Genomic DNA, 22252 nt, shown 5'->3' with positions numbered 1-22252 from the left:
CAACCACTATTCATCTGAATTAGATGAATATTGCCCCATTTCATCAATGGAGAAATTGAGCCAACAAGAGGGATTGCTCCCAGTCAGCAGCAGAGCCTCAACTACAAACCCAGAGCCAGTTCTCAGTCCTATATTTTAACCACTACACCACACTTTCCCTACATACATTAAACATATTTTAAATGCAGCATTCCACTGCCAATGTTTTTTAAGCTAACGTGTAACCTACAACCATCCCCTCAAAATGACACCAATCCCTCTTTCACTTTCGCAGCAAGCACCTACCAGCTTCCAGACCTGTGTACTGTCGCATCAGCTTCCTCAATGGTGTGTAATGAATTTACAGAAGTAAACGTAAGGCAGACTTATTGACTTCTGCCCCATTAGAAACCAGAAAAATCCATGTCTGCAAATTGAAGACAGGCAAAACTGGCGGGAGGGGATGGGGCGGGGGGGAGAGAGGCACTGCTCCATTTTACTAGCAATTCTCCACTGGCAGCTTCTATATTATCAGGGTTTGTCTGCACGCAGAATTGTCCCACTTTCACTTAGAGTGTGATTTTAAACTAATTTAGTTAAACCAGTGTACACGCTTATTCTGGTATAGTTTAAATTGATTAGGAACAGAAATAAGCTAAACCTATAGAAATCACTTAAAACCAAAATAAAGCACATACTCAGAGATTTGGACCAGTTTAGCTGAGCAAATTTTTGTGGACACCACTTCTAAAGTCAGTAACACATTAAAAGGATCTAGTTTCTTAAAGGGTTAGGCAGAAGGAGCTTGGATGCTATCAGCTGTAAGGGGTTGTGGCAACAGACTAAGATCGTGTAGGTACAGATGCGTGGGTGGGGCAGGAAAGGTCAATGGTATTTGCTTATTTTGCTTTAAGCATGCCATTGAGTTTTGCTCTTAAAAGCAGCAGGGGTGGAAAAAGCATCCCACAATAAATGAATGAAAACAGCTAGTTTACAGCCTGATCCTGCTCACAATAATGGGAGAGGAACATCCCTGTCCTAGATTCTCCTAGCCCTTAGAGGATCACTCGAGTATAGTACATCCTACAGTTCAGGTTATCAATATGTATTTAATAAATACATGACAAATCTCTTTGGCCTTGTACGAAAGGGGAAACCAACTTCCGGACTGGCCAAATGCCAGAGATTCCCAACTTGCCACTCCAGGGAAAAACCCTCATGTTCCCACCAACCAGCCTCTCAGGAAAAAGCCTGTGTAAATAAATAGGCTTTGTAGCATGCTTAGAAGGCCAACAAACTGCAGCTCTAATGGACCAGTGGGGAGAATCACCCTTGCCAGCAACCTCCTCCCATTTACAGTATGGGAGTGGCTATGGCACAGAAGTGTCTCTCAATGTAGCCAAGAGTGACACTTGTACAGGAACTCTATAGGTGTGAACCACCACCTTGAAACAAATTGTGGCCCAACCCTACAACTGGATCCACACAGACAGACCCCCACTGAAGTCAACAGGCTCTATATAGGTACAGGGGTTAGTCCACATGGAACCAATTGCAGGATTGGAGCCAAGCCAAGCCTCATGTGATGTTTGTGTGGCAGAGTGTGATATCAGCTATAAAATACTAAGGAGGACAAGCAGATTTATTTACAGTCATCCTGCCCCTAATGATTAACACTCAAAGTAAACCTCTAGTTCTTGCTGCAAATTCAATATTTAATCTTCAGTGAGGGAAAGAAAAACAAAACTACAGACACCGTATTGTACTTTTTATAGAATTTTTACAATATATTTCTCTTCATTTGCATATTTTACCCACATCTATAACTTTCTTGTTACATGTTGAGCTGAACTTGAATAAATCTAAAGGTCTGATCTATTTCAAACAACCAAAAACGATAAAAATTGCAAAGTAGTAAACCCGTAAGAAAAAAAATTAAAAACCTCTTAAAGTGTTTAATGAAAGCAAGTCACATGTACCATTAGGAACAATGTGATTTGTTTTAAATACATCATCTGTGATTCAGGACACAATCATTTTTTAATTAGGCACATTTTTTTCTTCAGCATACCTGTTTTCCAGCCAGCTTTGTACTATTCCACAGTACCATCTGCATCCACTTGGAACTGCTGCAGGATTTCAGAGAGCTATTGGTCATAAATACTAAATTCACTTTGTTACTGCTCCTCCCCTTTTTACATGATAGAAAAAAAACCCCAATATTTCTTGCCCCCTAAAAACCCACAATGAACGAGCGTGTTGTAAGGCAGTGAAAGACTCAGTGTCAAGCCAGGTGACAGCCCTTCAGTTCCATCTAGTGGTTGGAAAGAATATTTAGCAGCTAATGCCACTTGCAGCCCTTTGAGAGCAAGATGGCCGATTGGCAGACCTGCTGGTAAGGGTAGTAAATGGTACACCTAGATAGTAATTTTGGCCACTCCTGTGTCATTCTTACATTCTTGTCATTTATGCATATTGTTATATAGAAAGTAAAAATACAGTGCAACAGAAAAAGAACGAGAATGAGGAAACGCCATGATAGGATCAGTGACTGATCTCTGTACAGTCTGTAACCCTGATGTAAAAAGAGGAAAAAACCTTCTGTAAATAAACGTAGGCAGATCTCAACAGCGCATCACATACCTTACATACAGCACAATCAACCTATCGCATACCTTTACCAATTAGCCAGGGACTTGTTCTGAGACAGCAGGTAGGAAATCCACACTATCCCAGAACAGCAGTTTTAAAATGCTCATCTGACCCTTTGATACAATACATACTGTTAATTAAAGTAGACTTCAGAAGATGACCATAGTTTTGGTGTAACCACCCCTGTCCCACCCCAGATTCTCCAATAGGAGTTTGCAAGGTCAGAAAGAGACATGCATTTGGTTGATCAGGGAAGCTCCCAGCCTCTCCTGCAGTCAGCTGACAAGTTTAAAGGCATCACGAAGAGGGAACCAAAGCATAAGACTGCAGATTCCTTTATCTAGGAGTTAAAGGTATGACAGTAAATCTCATGTTTGGTACTCAACAGTCTCTCATCCTGGAAAGGGAGAGGGAATTAACTTTCATTATGTTACACTGCAGGCGCGTTTTTCAGAGAAATATGCATTTCTCTGCCTCTTTCCAAACTTGGGCAGAGGACAAGTTCTTCCTACACCCTAGGATTTGCTTTGACTAAGAGAACCATCCCATCCCCTGAAGACAATGATTGCAACTTCTGGTGCCAATGAGGGTCTTCAGTTTTTAACCCTTTCATTCAGAGTACTCTTTCCAGTTTAAGCTTCTCTCCCACAACAGCACTGGCCTTGCATTCTCCTAATGGAATAGGAGCCAACTTGCTACTTCCAAGGCTGCAGCACCAATGACCACCCAAAAAATGGGGGCACTAAAGCACATGGCACATTTCCTTCCCAGAGGGAAATAGCATCGCCTTTAAGATAGTCTCAGGTGGCTGGAAGAGCACCATTCCACAGACTATTCCCAAATGCAGGGCTCCTATACACTTGATGGTGCTACCCACTGGCCTTTTTGGACAAATAAGGTCAGTGAACACAACACTCCGTTCCAACACAGTCATTGTCCTTATGCCATTTTGATCAGCTTTCCAGTCTCCACTACAGATGCATCTGGCTCTGCTTTCTTCATAGTTTCATTCTGGAAAAAAAAAAACCTAAGCACAATAGAAGTTTTGCAGATTTTACATTCAACAAAACTAACCAGGCAATCAGCACACACAAAATGTAGCCCACAACCCTTTAAGCTCTTTGCAGTCTTTTTTGGAAACGGAATAACCAGCAAATTTGGGCAAGATTAAAGCCAATTTATTTCAACACAGAGATCTGCTATTTATTCCACATTCAGCAGGAGTAATGCAGTTATTGCTATATGAGATAAATTGGGTTAATCGCTAACCCCCCCCCATCATCCCTTGATGTTGGGAATCAGGGTTTCCCAATGTTCACCAAAAGGAGCTCCTGGGCCACCAGTAGCAAAGAGTTAAGAAAAAATTATGCCATGAATAATTTCTTGGAAAGATGCCATCTTTGAGAAACATACAAGTTATGCATCACTGCCAGTGTGCCTCAGCTTCTCATACCACCTCTTCGAAAGCTACTCCAAGGGAGCCATTGTGGTTTCTGTACTAAACCAGAACAATGCATTGTACATATTTAAGACAAAGTAGGGCAAGATCAGTCGATCAAACCAAAAAAGAACAGTAGAGGCTTTCACCTCTCAAAGATGCTCTGCCATCGGAATCTTAACTGCTCTTTGAATCTCTATTTGTTTTAAAACCTAAAAGTTTAGTAATGAGTTAGTTGCTGCAGGTTTTTCTCCATGGGTAGCGGCTTTCAAAGCAAAGTGAAACATGGCAGGTTTCAAGTGTGGGCCATTTTTACTCTTACACAGTCCACCAAGATTCTTCACTAATTTTACTTCCAGTGAAAGATGGATGCTACTGGTGGTACCAGCGTAAGTTCAGCAAAACTTTTCAAGCTGTCCCTTCCAGTTATAGTCACTCGGTTTTACTGGGAGCAGATAATACAAGCACTGGGCCTTCTCCATTCTCATACTTAAGAAATCTTCGCCCGTTCACGCTCTGAATAAAAAAATACTTTTCTGTTTACTCTAACATGCTACAATATGTGCGTATGTAACTGTAGGTGATGCGTGAGTTACTCCAAAATGTGCTTTTTCTTTGAAGTGCGCTTTTACTTTTACAAATTCTACATCAAAGTGGAAGGAAGGAAGGCTGCAGAGTACCCATACGCTGAAGCTGAAGTAACTTTTCCTGAACGGAGTGAAGATGTTTGTTCCAAGGTTTCTATGGACAAACTATTCTATCCCATGCACTCCAGCCATGAGCCAGTATTAAACATTCCAGAGACTTGTTGATTTGTTTGGATAGTTAATGGCAAGGCTGATAGCAGCAATGTTTTTCAAGGCCTGGAGGGGAGGAAGAAAAGGAAGTTTAGCATCACAAAGATTATCACCATCAAGTAATGGTTACTTTAAGTTCTAAAAAGCCACCCTCTGTTGTGTGAGTTTAATAGACATAGGAATAGTCTGTTCTCTATCCATCTGATTATCTTCTGGCAATGAAGTAAACGGTCATGCATCCAACAAGCTCTGGATGCTTAATAAAAAAGCAACTGCATTTCCGATTGCCCAGATGCCTCCATCTGCTAAATTTTTGCTTATGTAGAGGACAAGTCAGTTAAGGTGGATGCACCAGGCAAAGCCCATTGTAGGATCGCTTCTAAATGGACAGTGGGTTTTCCTAAGATGAAAAAGGAATCTCATATCAAATGAGCTGACTGTTAAGAAGGAAGCAGGTGATGCAACAGAGATGTTGGGAGCGCAAAACTGAACTCCGGAAATGTCTGGAAAAAATAACTCTTTCGGGGCCAAGGGCTGCTAATATTGAATTCAGTAGGGAAGTTCCCCTGAATTCAGTGGGAGCAGAATCGGGCTCTATGACTTAAGTGATAGGAAAAGGAATGCAGGAAGCCTGATTTGGGACATGAGTTTTGGTTTTGATAACTCACATCCACTCAACTGACATTATCTGCAATATTATTCTTGGGTGGCTATCAATAAAGGAGGACACCATTTGTGAGTAGTTTCATTCAGCAGGAGCTCAAAGGGTCCCAAACCATGGTGTCAGGAAGGAAGATACAGATAGTGCTGGATCTACACCAATCTTGTGAGACTACTCAAATCATCTGGGGAAGGTAAAAGACCTTTAAATAGGAGAGTACTTTTTTTTCATTGCCAACCACTGTACTAATAAGCAGACAACTAAATTTTATGCATGGGCTTGTAAATTTCCATCAGTTTTGCAAGGTTGATACAAAAACTTACAAGGCAGTTTTCTTGCTGATTAAATTCACAGGGTAGACCACTCACTTGACAGACAACACTAAGTTAGGTGACTTGAGTCAGTTTGTAGCTGCTATTTCGTCCCCCAGCTATTTCATATTGATTTTGTCTTTCATGCACTGGGACTGTAGTGCCATAATCTGAAACTATAAACTTTTTTGTAACCAACTACATTGAAATATGAATGTCAGATTGGGGTGGGTGTGAAGAGGGAACAGATGGTGTATGGATCAGGACATTAGCCTTTCACATCTAAGGAATCATTCAAACCAGTGAAATTGAATTTTGGGATCTTGTGCTAATCAGCGGTGACTATATATCTGACAAAAAGCTTATCCTGCAATCAGGAATGACTGGCTGTCTCCTGCAGGACGGGGCAGAGAAAATACTTCTGACAGGGATTTTTTGTTTTTGTTTTTTTTTTTTTTTTTTACCTGTGCTGTGCAACGATGAAGATGCTCTTCAGTATTTAAGGCAAGCAAATAGTCCTGTAGAGATCCAAGCTCCTGAAGCCAGAAACATGCTCAGTGAGATTGCTTTAGCAAGGTGTTTTTAACAACGTTATTCTACAGATCAGCATTACCATTCCATTCTCCATAGGATCTACAGAGCCAATTCATCAACATTTTTACAAATCCATAGAAATATAAGGCTAAAAGGGACATTGAAAAGTTATCTAGTACAGCCTTCTGCGCATACACAGACTATCCCTGACAAGTCTTCGTTAACCTATTCTTAGAGTCTTAAAATGACGGCGATTCCACAACCTTCCTTGGAAGACTATCCCAGACCTTAACTACTATCGTAGTTGGAAACTTTTTCATAATATCTAACTTAAATCTCCCTTGGTTCTTTATTTACTTCTTGTCCTACCTTCAGCAGATATGGAAAGAAATTTTTATAACAGCACTTAAAATATTTGAAGACTGTCATCAAGTCTCCCCTCAGTCTTCTTAAGACTAAACATGTCCAATTTCTTTGACCTTTCCTCATAGATCAATTTTCCTAAACCTTTTATAATTTTTACTCCTCTTCTCTGGACTCTTTACATTTATCAATTTTTATTTATTTATTAAAGAGCAACGCCCAGAACGGAACATAATACTCCAGCTGAGGCCTCAACAGTGCCAATCAGAATTGGGACAATTGCCTTCCATTTCTTACATACTACAACCCTCTAAATCCACCCCAGAACATTTTATTTTTTTTTGCACCTGCATCATGTTGATTCACATTAAATTTGTGATATCCCCTAAATCCTCCTTGACATTACTACTGCCTAGCCAGTTATTCTCCATTTTGGAGTTGTGCAATTGATTTTTTCCTTCTCAAATCCTTTGTACTTGTCTTTATGGAATTTCATCTCGTTTTCGGATCAATTCTCCAATTTGTCAAGGCCGTTGTAAATTCTCATTCTATCCTCCAAAGAACTAGAAACCCCACCCTGCTTAGTGTCTGCACATTTTATAAGCACAGTCTCCACTTCATTATCCAAGTCATTAATAAAGATAATGAATAGCACTGGACCCAGAATAAACTTGTGCTGGACCTCACTAGATACATCTCCCCAGTTTGGACAGCAAACCACTGAGTGCAGCCTTTCACTATACCACATTTCCCTAGTTTGCTTATGAGAATGTCACGTGGGACTGCGCCACAAGACTTACTGAAGTCAAGATATAAACACATCTACCTATTCACTAGGCCAGGAACCCTGTCCAAGAAGGAAGTTAGGTTGGTTTGGCATGGCACGATTTGTTCTCAACAAATTCATATTGGCTATTACTTATAACCCTATTATTCTCTAGGTGCTTACAAATTGATTGTTCAATAATTTGTTCCAGTATCTTTCCAGGTATTGAAGTTCAGTTGATAGGTCTATAGCTCCCCCAGTTGGTCTATAGTTATGCTCAAGGCTACAGGATTTGAGCACAATTTTGACTTTGGGTTTCAGTGTGGATTGGCCCCATCTATATTGATGGCATACAGTTTTCAAATCAAGCTCAGAGAGTCACATTTAAACCATGTTTTCAAATGGTTATCAAACCCAGCTCTCCCCTGAGCATAAGCAGAGGCTTAGAATATGCCTCTTTTAGTACCTTAGGAAGAAATATGCCCATTATTTAAGGTTGTATAATTGATAAGGAGGTAGCATAGTACAGGTATATGTCCCTGTATTAGAACTTGACACTGAACTCCACAAGAGAATATGCTCCCAACCTATCTGATGCCTATGAAATTCTGACCTGTTTGTGCTGAGAAGCCAGAAAGCAGACTAACAGTGCATTCTATATGGTGTGCCCATTGCTGGAGAAAGGGGAACATACGAATAAATGGATTGCTTACATTCATTCTGCTCTCTGTAACGAAGAAGAGTTCCGTAAGTGCACGATGAAGAGGAAGAAGAACACCACCAGGCTTGGTCATGTCATAGCACAGGTTATTTTCCATGTGGGTGAAAAGCTGCCAGAGTGGCTTTAACAAGGTGAGGTCACAGTCCCTTAAAAAAGGCAAACCAACCAACAACAGTCATTTAAGCGGAATGAGGGTAATTCATATTAATGACCCCATTTCTGACTTAAAGAACAATATTTTCAAGGGAGCCGAAACCTAATGATAATTTCCCAACAGCGCTATGAAGCATGTAACAAGAAGCTGATTGAAACCCAAGTCTACCTTTGTAAAGTACTTGGTTACAGAAACGTAGCAGCATAATTAAAACTCCATCCTAAAGGTTTGCAAGACCCCTAACTGTTTTTGGTCCAAGGTCAAAGCATTTAAGCACATGCCTAATTTCTTCCCCCTATGCAGCAGAGCACTTATGCCTCTGCTTCACATTAGACATTTTCATGGACTTAAGCAAGTCCAAAGCACTTGCTGAATAAGGCTGAATTGTCGAATTGGGGTCTTTGAAATAAATGAATGCATCACTTCATTAAATGCCTTGATTCCACTGGTTAGAACTTTGCAAGTCTAAGCTATAAACAGAAAGGGTATCCTAATTTTTTTTTTTTTTTTTTTTAACATAGGTATAGGTAATTAGTATCACTTTGCAAGTAATAGGGTTTCCAACCCTGCTTCTCTTCACATTCCCATTCAAACATCGCTGTATTGTATAGTCTCTTCTACACATACGTAAAGTAGGCATCATCAAACGAGAACTCCATTTCAGAGGCCTTGATCAGAGTAATACAGAAGAAAATTTGAAGTATTAGGGTATTATTTCCAAAATGAAGATTTTACCCTGTTAAATTGTTGCCCACAGACAAAGGCATAAGTTTTTTGAGCACAAAATGTAAGAAGAAATTAGATACACATTCAGTAATAAATAACTCTGAACAATGGCTATGTACCTTTTAGCAAAGTTGCAGCTGTTCAGACTTGAAAGTGGGCTAAAGTATCAAAATACATGATTGATATAAATTTTGTATGTCATTGTCTGAAATTGCTGCAAAAATATTTTTATATATACATATCAATACAACATTTCTGCATCCTTTGAGCTAGAAAAAGCAGGAGGTTGCTGGAGCCTTCAGAATTTTACTTAACTGAACATTGTAACTGAAGTGAGGGTCCATATATTGACCAACTGTCTACTTCTGCCCAGCACAATCAAGCATTAACTCACCTTAAGCTATAGCTCCATTTATAAAGCTTGCACTGGCACAAATCAAAGAAAGTTGGCACCCTTACTGCAATACTGTATCTGGCAATGTTTTGTCTGCACTTTTTTCTTGATCTCCTCATTTTAACTAAGAGGAGGAGACTCAGCCTTGGATCCTTAAATTTATTTTAATAGAATCAACATGGAATCTGATTTATTCTGACTATAGGATTTGTTCCACAGAATCTTTTAAAAAAGCCATATAGAAAGAAAAAAAAAATGATTTTCAGAACATCACGACTTCAACAGGTTTTGGCTAGCAAGCCACTGCGAATACTCATCAGCAAGACAAACATAGTGCCTGCTTTAAATTACGATTCTCTGGCTCTGGAATTTAGCAAACCCTCTCCACAGAGGCACGTGTAGTGGACAATGCGGAGCAATGGGCTTACCTGTGGCTGCTGCCCTGCACTATCTTCAGGAGTAGGTGGATGGCCTTTAAACGCTGGTGCCCAATCTGGCGGCATGCGACTCCTACCTGCCATTCCCAGATTTTGGCTAGTGGCAGATGTGGAACCACCCTTTCCTCCGACAGCATTTGCTTCAGAATCTCAAACCCTGGAATTGAAGAGAATTGCTGTTATTTCTGGAGGTAGACATTCTACTCACCTGCAAAACTGTCTTCTCCCCATAGATTTAGAATGGTTAAGACACAAAGATAAAAACCAAAACTTGATCTGGAGAAAGAGAATAAGGGCCAACTCCTGCCATCCTTAGTTCTTTCTTGGGCAAAAATTAATGGGACTTATGTGGCTAAATTCCTTACACCTATCTTTGAAAATCCTAATATTTGCAATGAGAGTTTTGCCCAGGGAAGAACAACAGAATTTGAACCCTATTTAATATCAGAGGGAGAGTAGGCCTAAGCTAACTGCAAAGCATTCACAATCCAGATGCATATTTCAAAAGACTTAAAATATCATTAATCTGTTAAATAAACCAGCAAAGCCTTTCACACTGCATCCGCAAATAAAAACCAGAAGCAGTCCATCATAACAGATATAATTATTCTTTAAACACAACTTAAATGACCTCCATTTATGATCATCATTATTATGACAATTCTGAAGTGGCCTATTAAACCCAGGGCATAAATTATGGCAAGTATCCTGGAGACACTGTGTGTGTGTGTGTGTGTGTGTGTGTGTGGTGTGTGTGTGTGTGGTGTGTGTGTGTGTGTGTGTGTGGTGTGTGTGTGTTCGTTCTGTTTTCAAGCTTCAGCATTTAGATACTGCTGTCAGTGTCACAGACTAGAAGTCATTCATCAAAACCCACATCACACAATGAATCAAGTCACAAAGCTAGATCGCCTTTTAAGAACATTTGAGGGGAAAAAGCCTACGCTAAGCAACCTAAAAAAATATATGCCAAGGAATATTTATACAAAAAAAAATTGTGAAAGCAGGGAGCAAAATAATTATAATAAGTCCCTTTGGTCACACTCTGAACGGAGCTTACCTGTCTGGAACCTTCCAAGGTGACCTGCTGTCACTGTAAACTTGTAACCCCACTCAGTATTACTCATGTCAGAGGTAAACCGATAATACAGTGTATCTCCTGTGCAGCAGGGAAGGCAAAAACCATCCACATTAGAAAAAACAGTAACTCAATAAGGTACTATAACAAAGAATAGAATACAACAGAAAAGATTAAAATAATTTGCTTCTAGATGAAATCATCTTTTACTCTTCTGGTAATTCCAAAGTGAACAGAACATAAGACAAATGGGAGACTGATCCATAATGCAGAACAGCTGCCACCAGTGTATAAAAATACACACAGATTAATACTTTCTATGGTTTTTGTCAGATAGTTGCTTCAGATAAGTGGGGAGATTATAAAGGAAACTGTAGTGCACATTAATAAAGCTCTTTTTCTGACTGTACTGAAAATGATTAATGATTTAGGAGATATGAGATAACCAAAACCCTTATATGTCCAGTAGAATTTCCAGTACATTAACAAGAAAAAAAAAATAGGTTTCAAAGTAGCAGCCGTGTTAGTCTGTATTCGCAAAAAGAAAAGGAGTACTTGTGGCACCTTAGAGACTAACAAATTTATTAGAGCATAAGCTTTCGTGAGCTACAGCTCAGCATCCGATGAAGTGAGCTGTAGCTCACGAAAGCTTATGCTCTAATAAATTTGTTAGTCTCTAAGGTGCCACCGGTACTCCTTTTCTTTTTAAGAAAAAAATAGTAAGTTACTAAAGCAGGAATCACTGCTTTTAATTACCAGATGGGAGTCCTTAAGCTTTTGAAACCTCTTTTCTGTACAAAGGATGTTTTTCAAGAGGCTCCTTTTCAGGAAGCTCTCTTTTTTCCTTCTCTTTTGCGTACTGCCTATGGAAGGCAGTACATAAAACAACGTGTCTATGACAGTTCATTTCAATGTCAGTAGCCCTTGTTTCCATGGCATGCCCATAAGCTGACACGTGACACTTAGCTATTCACATAACTTCTGGGATGATGCTCTGAAATGACTTGTCAGAAAAGCATTACAGACTTCCACTACAGGAATTAAACTGTTGTATTTGGTCACTCAAAGTTGTGACAAGTAAACCCTTCAATTCAAGAAGAGTTTTCAAAAAAGTTTAACAGTTTTATGATCAGGCTGTGGAGCAATCCAAGAAGTCCTTGCTGTCTTTATATTCAAGCTATGACTTTATGAAAAGGCAAGGTAGTTATCAAACTATAATCCCAAAACACAAAATACCTCTATCCACTTGGTTACTTATAGCTGCCACCAGCGCTCCAAGTCAGAAAGCCCTTGCAATGCTGCCTCAGAAGTCTATGCTAGGACATGCAATAAGTTAACAGTCAAGTTAGTGCATAACTTGCAAAATGAGTCCAATCACAGAAATGTAGGACTGGAACAGACCTTGAGAAATGTCATCTAGTCCAGCCCTGCGTACTGAGGCGGGGCCAATATACCTAGACCATCTTTGACAGGTGTTGGTCTAACTTGTTCTTGGAAACCTCTAATGATGGGAATTCCACAACCTCCCTTGGTAACCTGTTCCAGTGCTTAACTATCCTTCTAGTTAGACAGTTTTTCCCCAATATCTAACCTAAATCTCCCTTGCTGCAGATTAAGTCGATTACTTCTTGATCTACCTTCAGCAGACACAGAATAATTTATCACTGTCCTCTTTGTAACAGCTCTTAACATATCTGAAGACCGTAATTAGGTCCCCCTCCGTCTTCTTTTCTCAACACTAAATATGCCCCCCCCCTTTTTTTAAACCTTTCCACATAGATCAGTTTTTTAAAAGCTTTTTTTAAATTTTTGTTGGTCTCCTCTGGACTCCCGCCAATATGTGGGAGCCCAGATTTGGACACAATACTCCAGCTGAGACCTCACCAGTGCCAAGCAGAGTGGAACAATTACCTCCTGTATTTTACACAATGCTTCTGTTGATACACCCCAGAACTATATTAGTCTTTCGCCCAACTGTATCACATTGTTGGCTTGTATTGAATTTGTGATTCATTATAACCCCCAATCTTTCTCAGCAGTACTATGCTTAGCCAGTTATTACACATTTTGTATTTGCACATTTTATTTTTCCTTCTTAAGTGTAGTATTTTGCACTTTTCTTTATTGAATTTCATCCTGTTGCTTTCAGGCTAGTTGTACAAAGCAAATGGAGAACACAAAATGTATTTGAGCAAAGAGGAGATGGGATAAGAGCAGAAGTTTTGCCACGAACATCAGGGGATATAACTGACATTAAGATCTTGGTCTCTCACATCACAGGCTATCAATAGCTCTCTACACTTGTTTGTGCTCACATTCATTGTAGATCTACACGGTCCACTTACCTGGAAGCTCAAAATCAGTCCACTTCTGCAGAGACCCACTGAAACTGTGCCGATCCTGTTGAAAATCACTGCTGCTGGACATGATTAATTCATCACAACCTTCTTCTGTATTACACTGAGAGTCAAATTTGATTGAGAGATAGATAGCACCAGGGATGTGAACTTTATCCTGAGGAAGGCAAACAGATGACACCCATACCATTGCACTGTATCTGTATGCAAATACTCAAAAGGCAGATTTCAAATAAGGTATAACAAAGATTACGATATTTCTATTGAAGAACCTTCATTAGTTTGGTCGTGGGCTAGTTCAAAGAGTGCTGTCGACACTGCCAACTACATATAAAAGTCTGCAAAATCTAATTTCTAGAAGTGCTCATATTTAAATAAGCACAGTAATACTGTATACCTGTAAACTGATGCACTAATCCAGAAAGCCAGTTTCCAAGATACTGACCTCCAGGGCACATCTTAAAGGATAGTGTTACATGCACTAAAAAACCCTCACAAAAGAATTCCTACTGCATACAAAAGCAAAGAAAACTCCCAGGGTTGCCATGAGGATTTCTGGGCTCAGGGGACATTGCTCTTTATTCTATCCACATGCCACCTTTCTTTGCTTCATCTCTTTGCCAAACATGGGACACTGGGGAGATGTCACTCATGGTGCTGTTGAGTGCTCTCCTAGAAGAGATGACTGCCTTTTAGTCTTTAACTGCTACAGTGCTGCCAACTAATATCAGGAAAAGAGAATCATTAAGAGGAAAGGTTTCAGAGTAGCAGCCGTGTTAGTCTGTATTCGCAAAAAGAAAAGAAGTACTTGTGGCACCTTAGAGACTAACAAATTTATTTGAGCATAAGCTTTCGTGAGCTACAGCTCACAGTGAGCTGTAGCTCACGAAAGCTTATGCTCTAATAAATTTGTTAGTCTCTAAGGTGCCACAAGTACTCCTTTTCTTATTAAGAGGAAAGGTAGCCAAAACTGAACACACAGGAAGAAGTTGCATACTTAATTTTCCACTGATGCCTCAAAAATTTGAGATGCTTGTTGAAAAAGGCCCTTGGATGCAAGTACAATTTGTTGCCTATTAAACCCATAAAATTCAGCCAGGTACTGCAGCATAGGTTTAGCTTTAAACACAGGAGTAGTCCTAATGAAGTTAATGGGACTCACATGCTTAAATGAGGCACACTCTTAAGTACCCCACTGAGTGGGAGCCTTACTTATATATTCTTGTACAAGGTGAAACTTCAATTATCAGGAATGTCCTGCTAACTGAAAGGTCATGAGTGAGATTTTTCCAGGGAGTGCCACAACAGATTAGGAACACAAGTGCCATTGCCTGAACCCAGTGGAAGGCAACAGGACTTGGGCTCCATAAGCCACCGAGGTGCTTTTGAGAATCCCACACAATGTATTCAATTAATGCACAAGCCATGCACACTCATTGCACTGTAACATATGTAAATTACCTCAAAGTTAGTATTGTTGTTATAAGGATGTTTGGATTCCCGCACTTGGATTGCCATTCCAGGTTCCTCCATAAACTGACAGGCAGTCAATGCCATTGTTCCCAACATGCTCTCACTGCATCCATGCAGCACTTTCTGCAAGATCTGAGAAAATACAACACATCATGCAAGGTCAATTTGCTATCAAATCAGCATTTGCAGTCGGATTGGACAAGGATTGACAAAATAGTTGTTTTAGCAACACGGCCCTCAGAAGAGAGAAAACAAGCCACTGATAGGAAGTAAAAGAGAAACTCACAAATGAAATTGCCAACTGGCCTCATTAGGTGTGTGTATTGTCTCCTGTAAATGTGGAAGGTTTAATTTAGTCCTTGGACTGTGTTTCAAATCCTGCGTGTTACATTAACGAGATTCTCGTGTACTGAGACAACTTTGGAAGGCCAGAAATTGTCTAACCTCACTGCACAGATGTTGGTATAAAACGCTAATCCCACAATGCCACAATAGATTGAGATAGGTAAATAAAGCCTAAGACAAATAAGGCAGGTAATTTTGATGCAGAGAATTTTGTTAACATACCAGATAGACCCTTTACCTTCCATATCTGAAAGGAGTTTCAATTTTAAGAAACAAAAATGTCAAAAACTTCAGGTTTTATATTGCACAATCCTACCTACAAAAATGAGTCTTATCAAATATCCCCCAACCACCGTTATAAAAGCACTAGTGTTTTATTTTAAAATTAGTCTTCTGCTGTAATGAATGTCACAATTAATATAGGTCCTATCCATAAACAAAGTGGTGATAGCGGAAGCAGAGTCTGAAATGCAGACTAGACTAAATGATATTTGTTTGGAATTTTAAGATTAGGATACTCAAAGTTGAAATTTAAAACCATATTGATATAACCAGGATGTTTACTAGCAAACCACCTTTGGTTTTAAAAAATATATGGAGAATTCCTTCAGGAATGTTCTTGTATATGTTTACTTTAAAAAAAAATAATGACAAATTAAAACGCTACTTCTTTCTTTCAGTATCTGGGAAGTCTGAACATATCTATGGCAATGGATGATTCTGACTTAACTCAGGAAGGCAAAAATTAAGAATATGTGAAGACAAAATGGACTCAAATTCCTGTACGTAAATTAAATGAGGAAGTCCAGATAGTTCAATTTTCTTTTTGATTAACAACCAGTTCTCAACCTAAGCTGTAAGCATGTGTACAACAGAGGCCAGGGCTGAGATGAGGCATGGTGAAACAGCCAGCTGAATAATGCAAGAAAAGATATTGGAAGAGTATTTGTTTCCTGGACATGCACACATACTTTATTAGTTATATTCCAGTAGTGTCCAAAAGCCCTAATCTGGAGACCCACTACGTTAGATGCTATATGGATAGCTAAGTAGTTATTACTTGTCTTCAGCTACAATTCTGAGACCTTGTTTGCTGGTAACAAGCTTTTATTTTTTAATACACAGAAGATTTTTAAAACTGAAACCAAGCTAAAAACAGCACTCAAATTTGGTTCCTTATCCCATTGACTTCTATGCAGAACAGAATTTTCTCCATCCTAATCGCTCATTTATATTTGAAACAGCTGTAGCCAAAAGAAGTATGTTTTTCAGTTTTCTGTTGGTCACAGTCATTTTGTAAAAATATTGTCAAACCCCATTGTTTTTGACTGAGGACGGACTTATTATAGAAGAAATATGATTTGAAGCTTAAAGTCTTTGAATCTTTTGTATTTATTTTTTTTTAAAAAAGAATCACAAGTATCTCTGGGAGTTTGCTAGTCAGCTGGAAGTTTATGTACATATCAGATTGATTCAGACATACAAATGCAGCCCACTTACCTTTTCCCATCGCTGCTTCTCCTCTAGCTGCATAAGCATGTCCAAAATGTAAGTCATGTGTGCTGGGCCACTGAGCTCCAGGATTTCTTCATTTACTGCCACGTCATCAGGCCATTCAGCCAACAACGAGGCAAGTACATGCCTGGCATAAAGAACAGCAGTAGCCTCGTTCACCCGATACAGGTAATCCCGCACAGCCTTTTTGCTCCTGGAATCCAGCTCTTTGTGCAAGAGTACGGAACTCTTGGTGCGACGCTGTTTGGCATAGCTAAGCTGGAGATCACTCTCTGTGTTGGTGATCAGTTTCTGGGTAATGGGATTGGATTCCTCAGTGGCTTTATCACAGAGTACAGGTTTTGACTGTAAAAGACAAGCACAAGCCTGAAAAGAGATTCAGAGCAATTTACTTCTTCATGTCTACAAATCTATGACCAGAAGTTTAATTAAATTGTTTACAGGTTGATAGACTCAAAGTTACAAGCTCTAATCTTTCATAGAGAACACAACTAAGCCTGCCTGTGGACAATTTACCTTAAGTTTGCCCCAGGTATCAATGTATATAGTTACAAACTATACACCACTGATATTAAATGCTGGCAAGAACCAACTGATTCTAACACTGAGAGCATAAACTTAAGCTGAATTGTACAGGTGAAGCAATAGTGATAATGCTCCACACTTTTTTTTGTGGTTCTCCTGTTAGATGTATTTTAACTACTGATTATCCCAGTAATCACAGCCACTGAAGAGGGACTAAGAAATTAGCAGCTTTATTTCCTTTCTGACCCTTTGGTGAAGATCTAGCTGGCATTTCTGTCAAATACCACAGTGTTTCACAAGCCATGCTAGTCTACTAAGGAATTCAAATGCCCAGTATCAAACACGGATCTAACGTCATTTTTGTTTAGTGGAAAATGGGCCCATTTTTCAGTGTCATTTTAGATCAGCAATAAATGTACTAAGGTATCAAGTATGCAAAGACTACAAAGGTGTAATTTTTTTTTTTTTTTTAAACTGAAGGTAAGTTTAGTACTGGAACAGATTACCAATATATGTGGTTAATTCTCCATCACTTGGAGTTTTTAAAATCAAGACTGGATATTTTTCTAAAAGATATGTGCACTTCAAGCACAAATCACTGGGCTAGATACTGGAATGACTGGATGAAATTCTATGACCCATACAATGCGAAAGATCATACTAAATTATGATATGTCCTCTGGCCTTAAAAAAAAAAAAAAAAAAAAACAAAAAACTATGAATCCATGCTTAAATTTTTTTGTGGATGGTCATTAAATGAGAACATCCATAAATTACGATGACACTATATTGTAGATCTTCGCAATATCAAATACAGATTTATACACTTATAGAAGCCAGTAAGTATTAAGTAAGCTGTTTTTTAAAAAAAATTAAATGTTTTAAATATATGTTTCCTGTAAGTGAAGATTAGTGATGCCCATAAATACCTGAGCTTCTCCACGGATTCATGTTGGGCCCATATCAAGATTTCCTGCATTTTAGTTGCATCCCAATACATGGCTAATTGACACTTGCTACCTAGTTATACATTCACTTAACTTCTCTTTTGCTACTAGAGTCACGCTATCCATTTTGGCAAAACAGATTCACCATTCTTTGGTATTATTGAAGCTATTCATATGGTAACTGCAGTGAAGTGACCAGTACATGTTTATGGTTGTATATTAGGTCAAATCTCTTTTGTATGAAATAAGGAATTCATAGCATTCCAGTAAAGCCATAATTGGTGGTTCTTAAATCTTCAAGAGAGAAGCTGCAGAGAAGAAAGCTAAGTTCTTGCTGATATCTTGCCTATTCTTTTTAACACAACAAAACAGATTAATCTCAGGAGCTTTAATAACAATCTTAAATTTGGACCTTCTAAATTATTTGAATCACTAAGTCTTGTGATATCAAATTTTCTTTTTTTCCCTCTCCACCCCTCCCCCCCTTAAAAAAAAAAAAAGCACATACCAAACATGGCAAGATGATCATGTCTGTATCCACTGCTTTCGAACTCTGCTCTTCCAATCTCAAACGCTTGCTGGGTTGCCATTTCTGGGCCAGTGTTCGGATCCTTTCATCTGTTGTAATTACATCTCCATCAAACCTTAAAAGTGACAAATTTTGCAGTCAATTAACTTTAAAAAAAAAAAAAAAAAAAGAAGTATTTGCATGTAAAGCTTCCCTGACTTGCATTTAGAAAGCTCTTATCCAAGTACTGCCTTAATCTTTTGTGAGGTCAGATCAACTAACATTCTCGTTTGATCTTATTAACTGAAAAATATGTTCATGTCTTCCAACTTGATTTTGTAAGAAGCAGATGGTACCAAAAGCTGCTCTGAGTGCCAGTAAGTCTATGCACATCACTCTTCCTCAGTTAGGATGACATTTGAGAAATACTGGTATCTTGCTGACTTTCCATCCATAAAAGCAGTTTCTTCTACAGAGATATACTGTGCATGCGAGTAAAGTTATCCAAAGGACCATACAACATACTTCAAAAATGTTAGCTTCTGTACTCACATCTACAGTTCCAAATGTAACTGGAGTCAATTTTCCAATTACATTTTAGGAAGCACTAAAAAGCAATTCCATATCCTTTTCCTTACAGCAGTTTCTGCTTAGTTTCCCTGTTAACTGAGTAAAAGTTACCTTTCACATTCAATGACTTCTTCTGCTGGATTCAGTAGTTCACTTACCTCTTTTGAACTTCCAGGAAGAAAGAATCTGTTCTTTTCATCTGCAGCTCATACATGGCACGAAGAATATGCAAAGGTGCATTGAGGGCGTCATGCGTCATCTGAAATAAAACTGAGGTAAGATTAGGCGAGGAAAGATGAATTTCAATTGGAGTTATACACACACACACACACACACACACACACACGCGCGCTTTTCCTGTTCGGCACATGAATAAAGGACTTATGAATTTCATAATCTCTACAGCAGTAATTTACTGAAAACATTAGAAATATTATTGCAGTCCAAGCACAAAATTATACTTAATCTTAATACCAGAATCAGTTTATGAATAACTAAAAACTAAAAGTAAAATCTGTATTAAAGACCAACATATGGAAACAATTTTGTGTAATCCAAATGAGGCACAATATCTTCAAAAATGGGAAAATCAGTTAGTCTAATAAGTACCAAGAAACATATTTTGGTTGCTTCATCCAAGCCCTCTAGAGGATCAAGTTTGCTCTGATCCAGATCAATGGGACTGATGGATTGGTCCATGTCCTGATCTCGGTCCCTTTCCTCTAGTTCTGTATCCTCACGTTCAGCCAGGGAGCTGATCTCCTTCTTTGAGGAGTACAGCATTATTGACAAAATCTGCATGGAGAAAGGCAACATATGGTGTAACACCTGTAGACAGTATTAGTATAGGTGCAATGGGCACTTGTAAGAACATTATAAACACTGGGACCATGTTTATTAACACATGCTTTTCTAAAGAGGAACAGCACTTAAACAGCATTTCCCATTCCAAAAATGCTTTACACTTTACAGGCTTCTATAAAAAAGTCTCAAATAATTAACCATACATTTAAAAAAACTGAAAAAATTAATTCTTAAAAAAGTTTGAGTATACTAATATTCAAGCACTCCAAGATGGGAACATAATAGAATTAGCTGCAATTATCATCCACAGGCAAAATGGTGTTTTTTACCCACCAGTTCCTTTCCTGAAAGATAAATAAGTTAGATATTTGGCTCCAGTATGCACAGTAACATTAACTACTCGTTATTAGGAAGAGCAGCAGGGTAACATCACCTTGGTCTTGCCAATTTATATCAACTGTAAGCATCAAAGCCAGTATAGACACCATGAGAAAAACTTCATAGAGCTTTGTCTGTTGCCATAACATAGAAAAGCACACTGCCAATTCTCCCTGCAACAACAGATGTTCAAAAGAACAAAGTGTCCAAGTGTATGTTGGATCTCCCACCAGTTACACATGAATCATTACAATAGTGTATCTGCTTAAATACTGTGTACAGCATTGGTATCCAATAGGTGTCTTGGAGATCTACCGATACGATTTTTGAAGTTAAAAGCTGGGATATTCAAAAGGGCTAAAAGAAATTGAAAAAAAAAAATAGCAAAGAGACTTTGGCTCCTACCCCCATTAAGCCCTTCAAAAATCTCAATTAAATCAGTTCAACACTAGCAGTACTCAAAATTTATTTTTCATCATGTTCTAGGAACAAAATGGTAAATATATTTATATAAATAATAATGCTTCAAAAAAGAAGTTTAACGTGGTGAAAATGCGATGTCTTGAGCTTTTATGCCAATGGCTACACCGACTGTCACAAAATATTATTCTCTTACTTCCAAGTCTCTGAGAAGCCATGTCTTACTGAAACCAGTTCCTTTGCTGCACTTCTTCACCAGCAGCTTAAGTAAGCCTGACTGAAGAAAGGCTGTTTGGATTTCCTCAAAACCATGAGTCTGTCAAAGAGAGAGAAAAGTTATTGTGAGAGTTGCCTGATAATACACAATTCTCACCAGCAGGACCTTCTTTATGAGAAAAATAATTCTCCTTTATTTTTTTTTTAAATTCCAGCAAAACTATAGAGATTCTCACTACTCAAGTCTTTAGCAGTACTCGCAATGAGATGTGTAATACCACTACCACCTCGTTGTTGTTAGAGTAAAACTAATTGTACTCTGCACAATAAAAAAGGCCAGATGAACTCAAATGCATAATTTTTTCCTCAGTTTTGAGAATTCCCCCACACATATTTCCTCTACTCTGACCCAAATCTACCGTTATGGTCCAGCATCTTCACAATCAGCCTTATCACAGAGGAAAATTGATCAAACACGTGTCAACAATATTCCTTAATCTACTCTTTTGAGCTATGCTCTCAGGCTCTTTATGCAGAGGATGCAAGGGGCCAGGTCTGACAAGTGACCTTGGCTATTACAAGAACCCCTCAAGGATCAGGTCCCCATTATGTGAGGTGCTGCATACATAGGATGGACCCTGACCCAGACAGCTCAGAGTCTTCACTCCAAACTTCTATGTAGCTAGTAAGACATTAAAAAAAAAAAAAAAAAATCACCTTAAGTGTTCTGTACAATCCTTTTAGAGCAAGGGACAAGACCCAGGTGGCTTCCACTGCCTCTGCATAGCTACTGTCCATGCTGGTCTGCAAAAGGTGGCTGGTTATAAAAGCAAAATACTGGAGATACTGTCTCAGCTGGGTTTGCGATTCAATGCTCTCTTGTTCACATTTCTGAGCCAACTGGTAGTCTTTTACTAGAAGAAAAAAAACCTGTCATGTTGGAATTTTCCTCTAGGCTCAGTTTATTATACTTATCACTTGTTTTAACGTAGTGCCTGGGAGCCCCAGTCATGTACCAGAGTCCAATTGTGCCAGGCTGCACAAACAGAACAAAAAGAAAGACAGTACCTGCCCTCAAAGAATTTATAATCTAAAGCATAAAACAAAAGGCAACATGTAGCTAGACACACAGGCCAGCAAGAGAGTACAAGGGAGACAATACAGATCCGTAGGATATGCCATGGTC

The 22252-nt window shown here is 38.8% G+C and overlaps 1 protein-coding gene across 3 annotated transcripts in view; it reads right to left on the bottom strand.

Moving 5' to 3' along the window:
• Positions 1–1734: 1734 nt before the first annotated feature.
• ZZEF1 (zinc finger ZZ-type and EF-hand domain containing 1) overlaps positions 1735–22252 on the bottom strand; it is an 88512-nt gene continuing 67994 nt past the window's right edge. Inside the window, exons 43-55 of one of the 3 annotated variants that reach the window (XM_038375637.2) lie at positions 21784–21980; positions 21047–21166; positions 19858–20043; positions 19407–19507; positions 18679–18814; positions 16684–17064; positions 14827–14970; positions 13354–13522; positions 10991–11089; positions 9925–10090; positions 8215–8368; positions 6303–6374; positions 1735–4932 (exon numbers count right to left, since the gene is read on the bottom strand). In XM_038375637.2, the coding sequence (XP_038231565.1) occupies positions 4858–4932; positions 6303–6374; positions 8215–8368; positions 9925–10090; positions 10991–11089; positions 13354–13522; positions 14827–14970; positions 16684–17064; positions 18679–18814; positions 19407–19507; positions 19858–20043; positions 21047–21166; positions 21784–21980 (2000 nt within the window). In that variant the 3' untranslated portion in view covers positions 1735–4857. Of the gene's footprint in view, positions 4933–6302; positions 6375–8214; positions 8369–9924; positions 10091–10990; positions 11090–13353; positions 13523–14826; positions 14971–16683; positions 17065–18678; positions 18815–19406; positions 19519–19857; positions 20044–21046; positions 21167–21783; positions 21981–22252 lie in introns of those variants that run through there. The other 2 variants (XM_038375638.2, XM_043499620.1) reach the window with 2 other exon arrangements.

The sequence above is a fragment of the Dermochelys coriacea genome, chromosome 17 (genome assembly GCF_009764565.3).
Source record: "Dermochelys coriacea isolate rDerCor1 chromosome 17, rDerCor1.pri.v4, whole genome shotgun sequence".
NCBI lineage: Eukaryota > Metazoa > Chordata > Testudines > Dermochelyidae > Dermochelys > Dermochelys coriacea.
The sequence above is the reverse complement of the archived record's forward strand: the minus strand, read 5'-3'. Positions and strand labels throughout refer to the sequence as shown.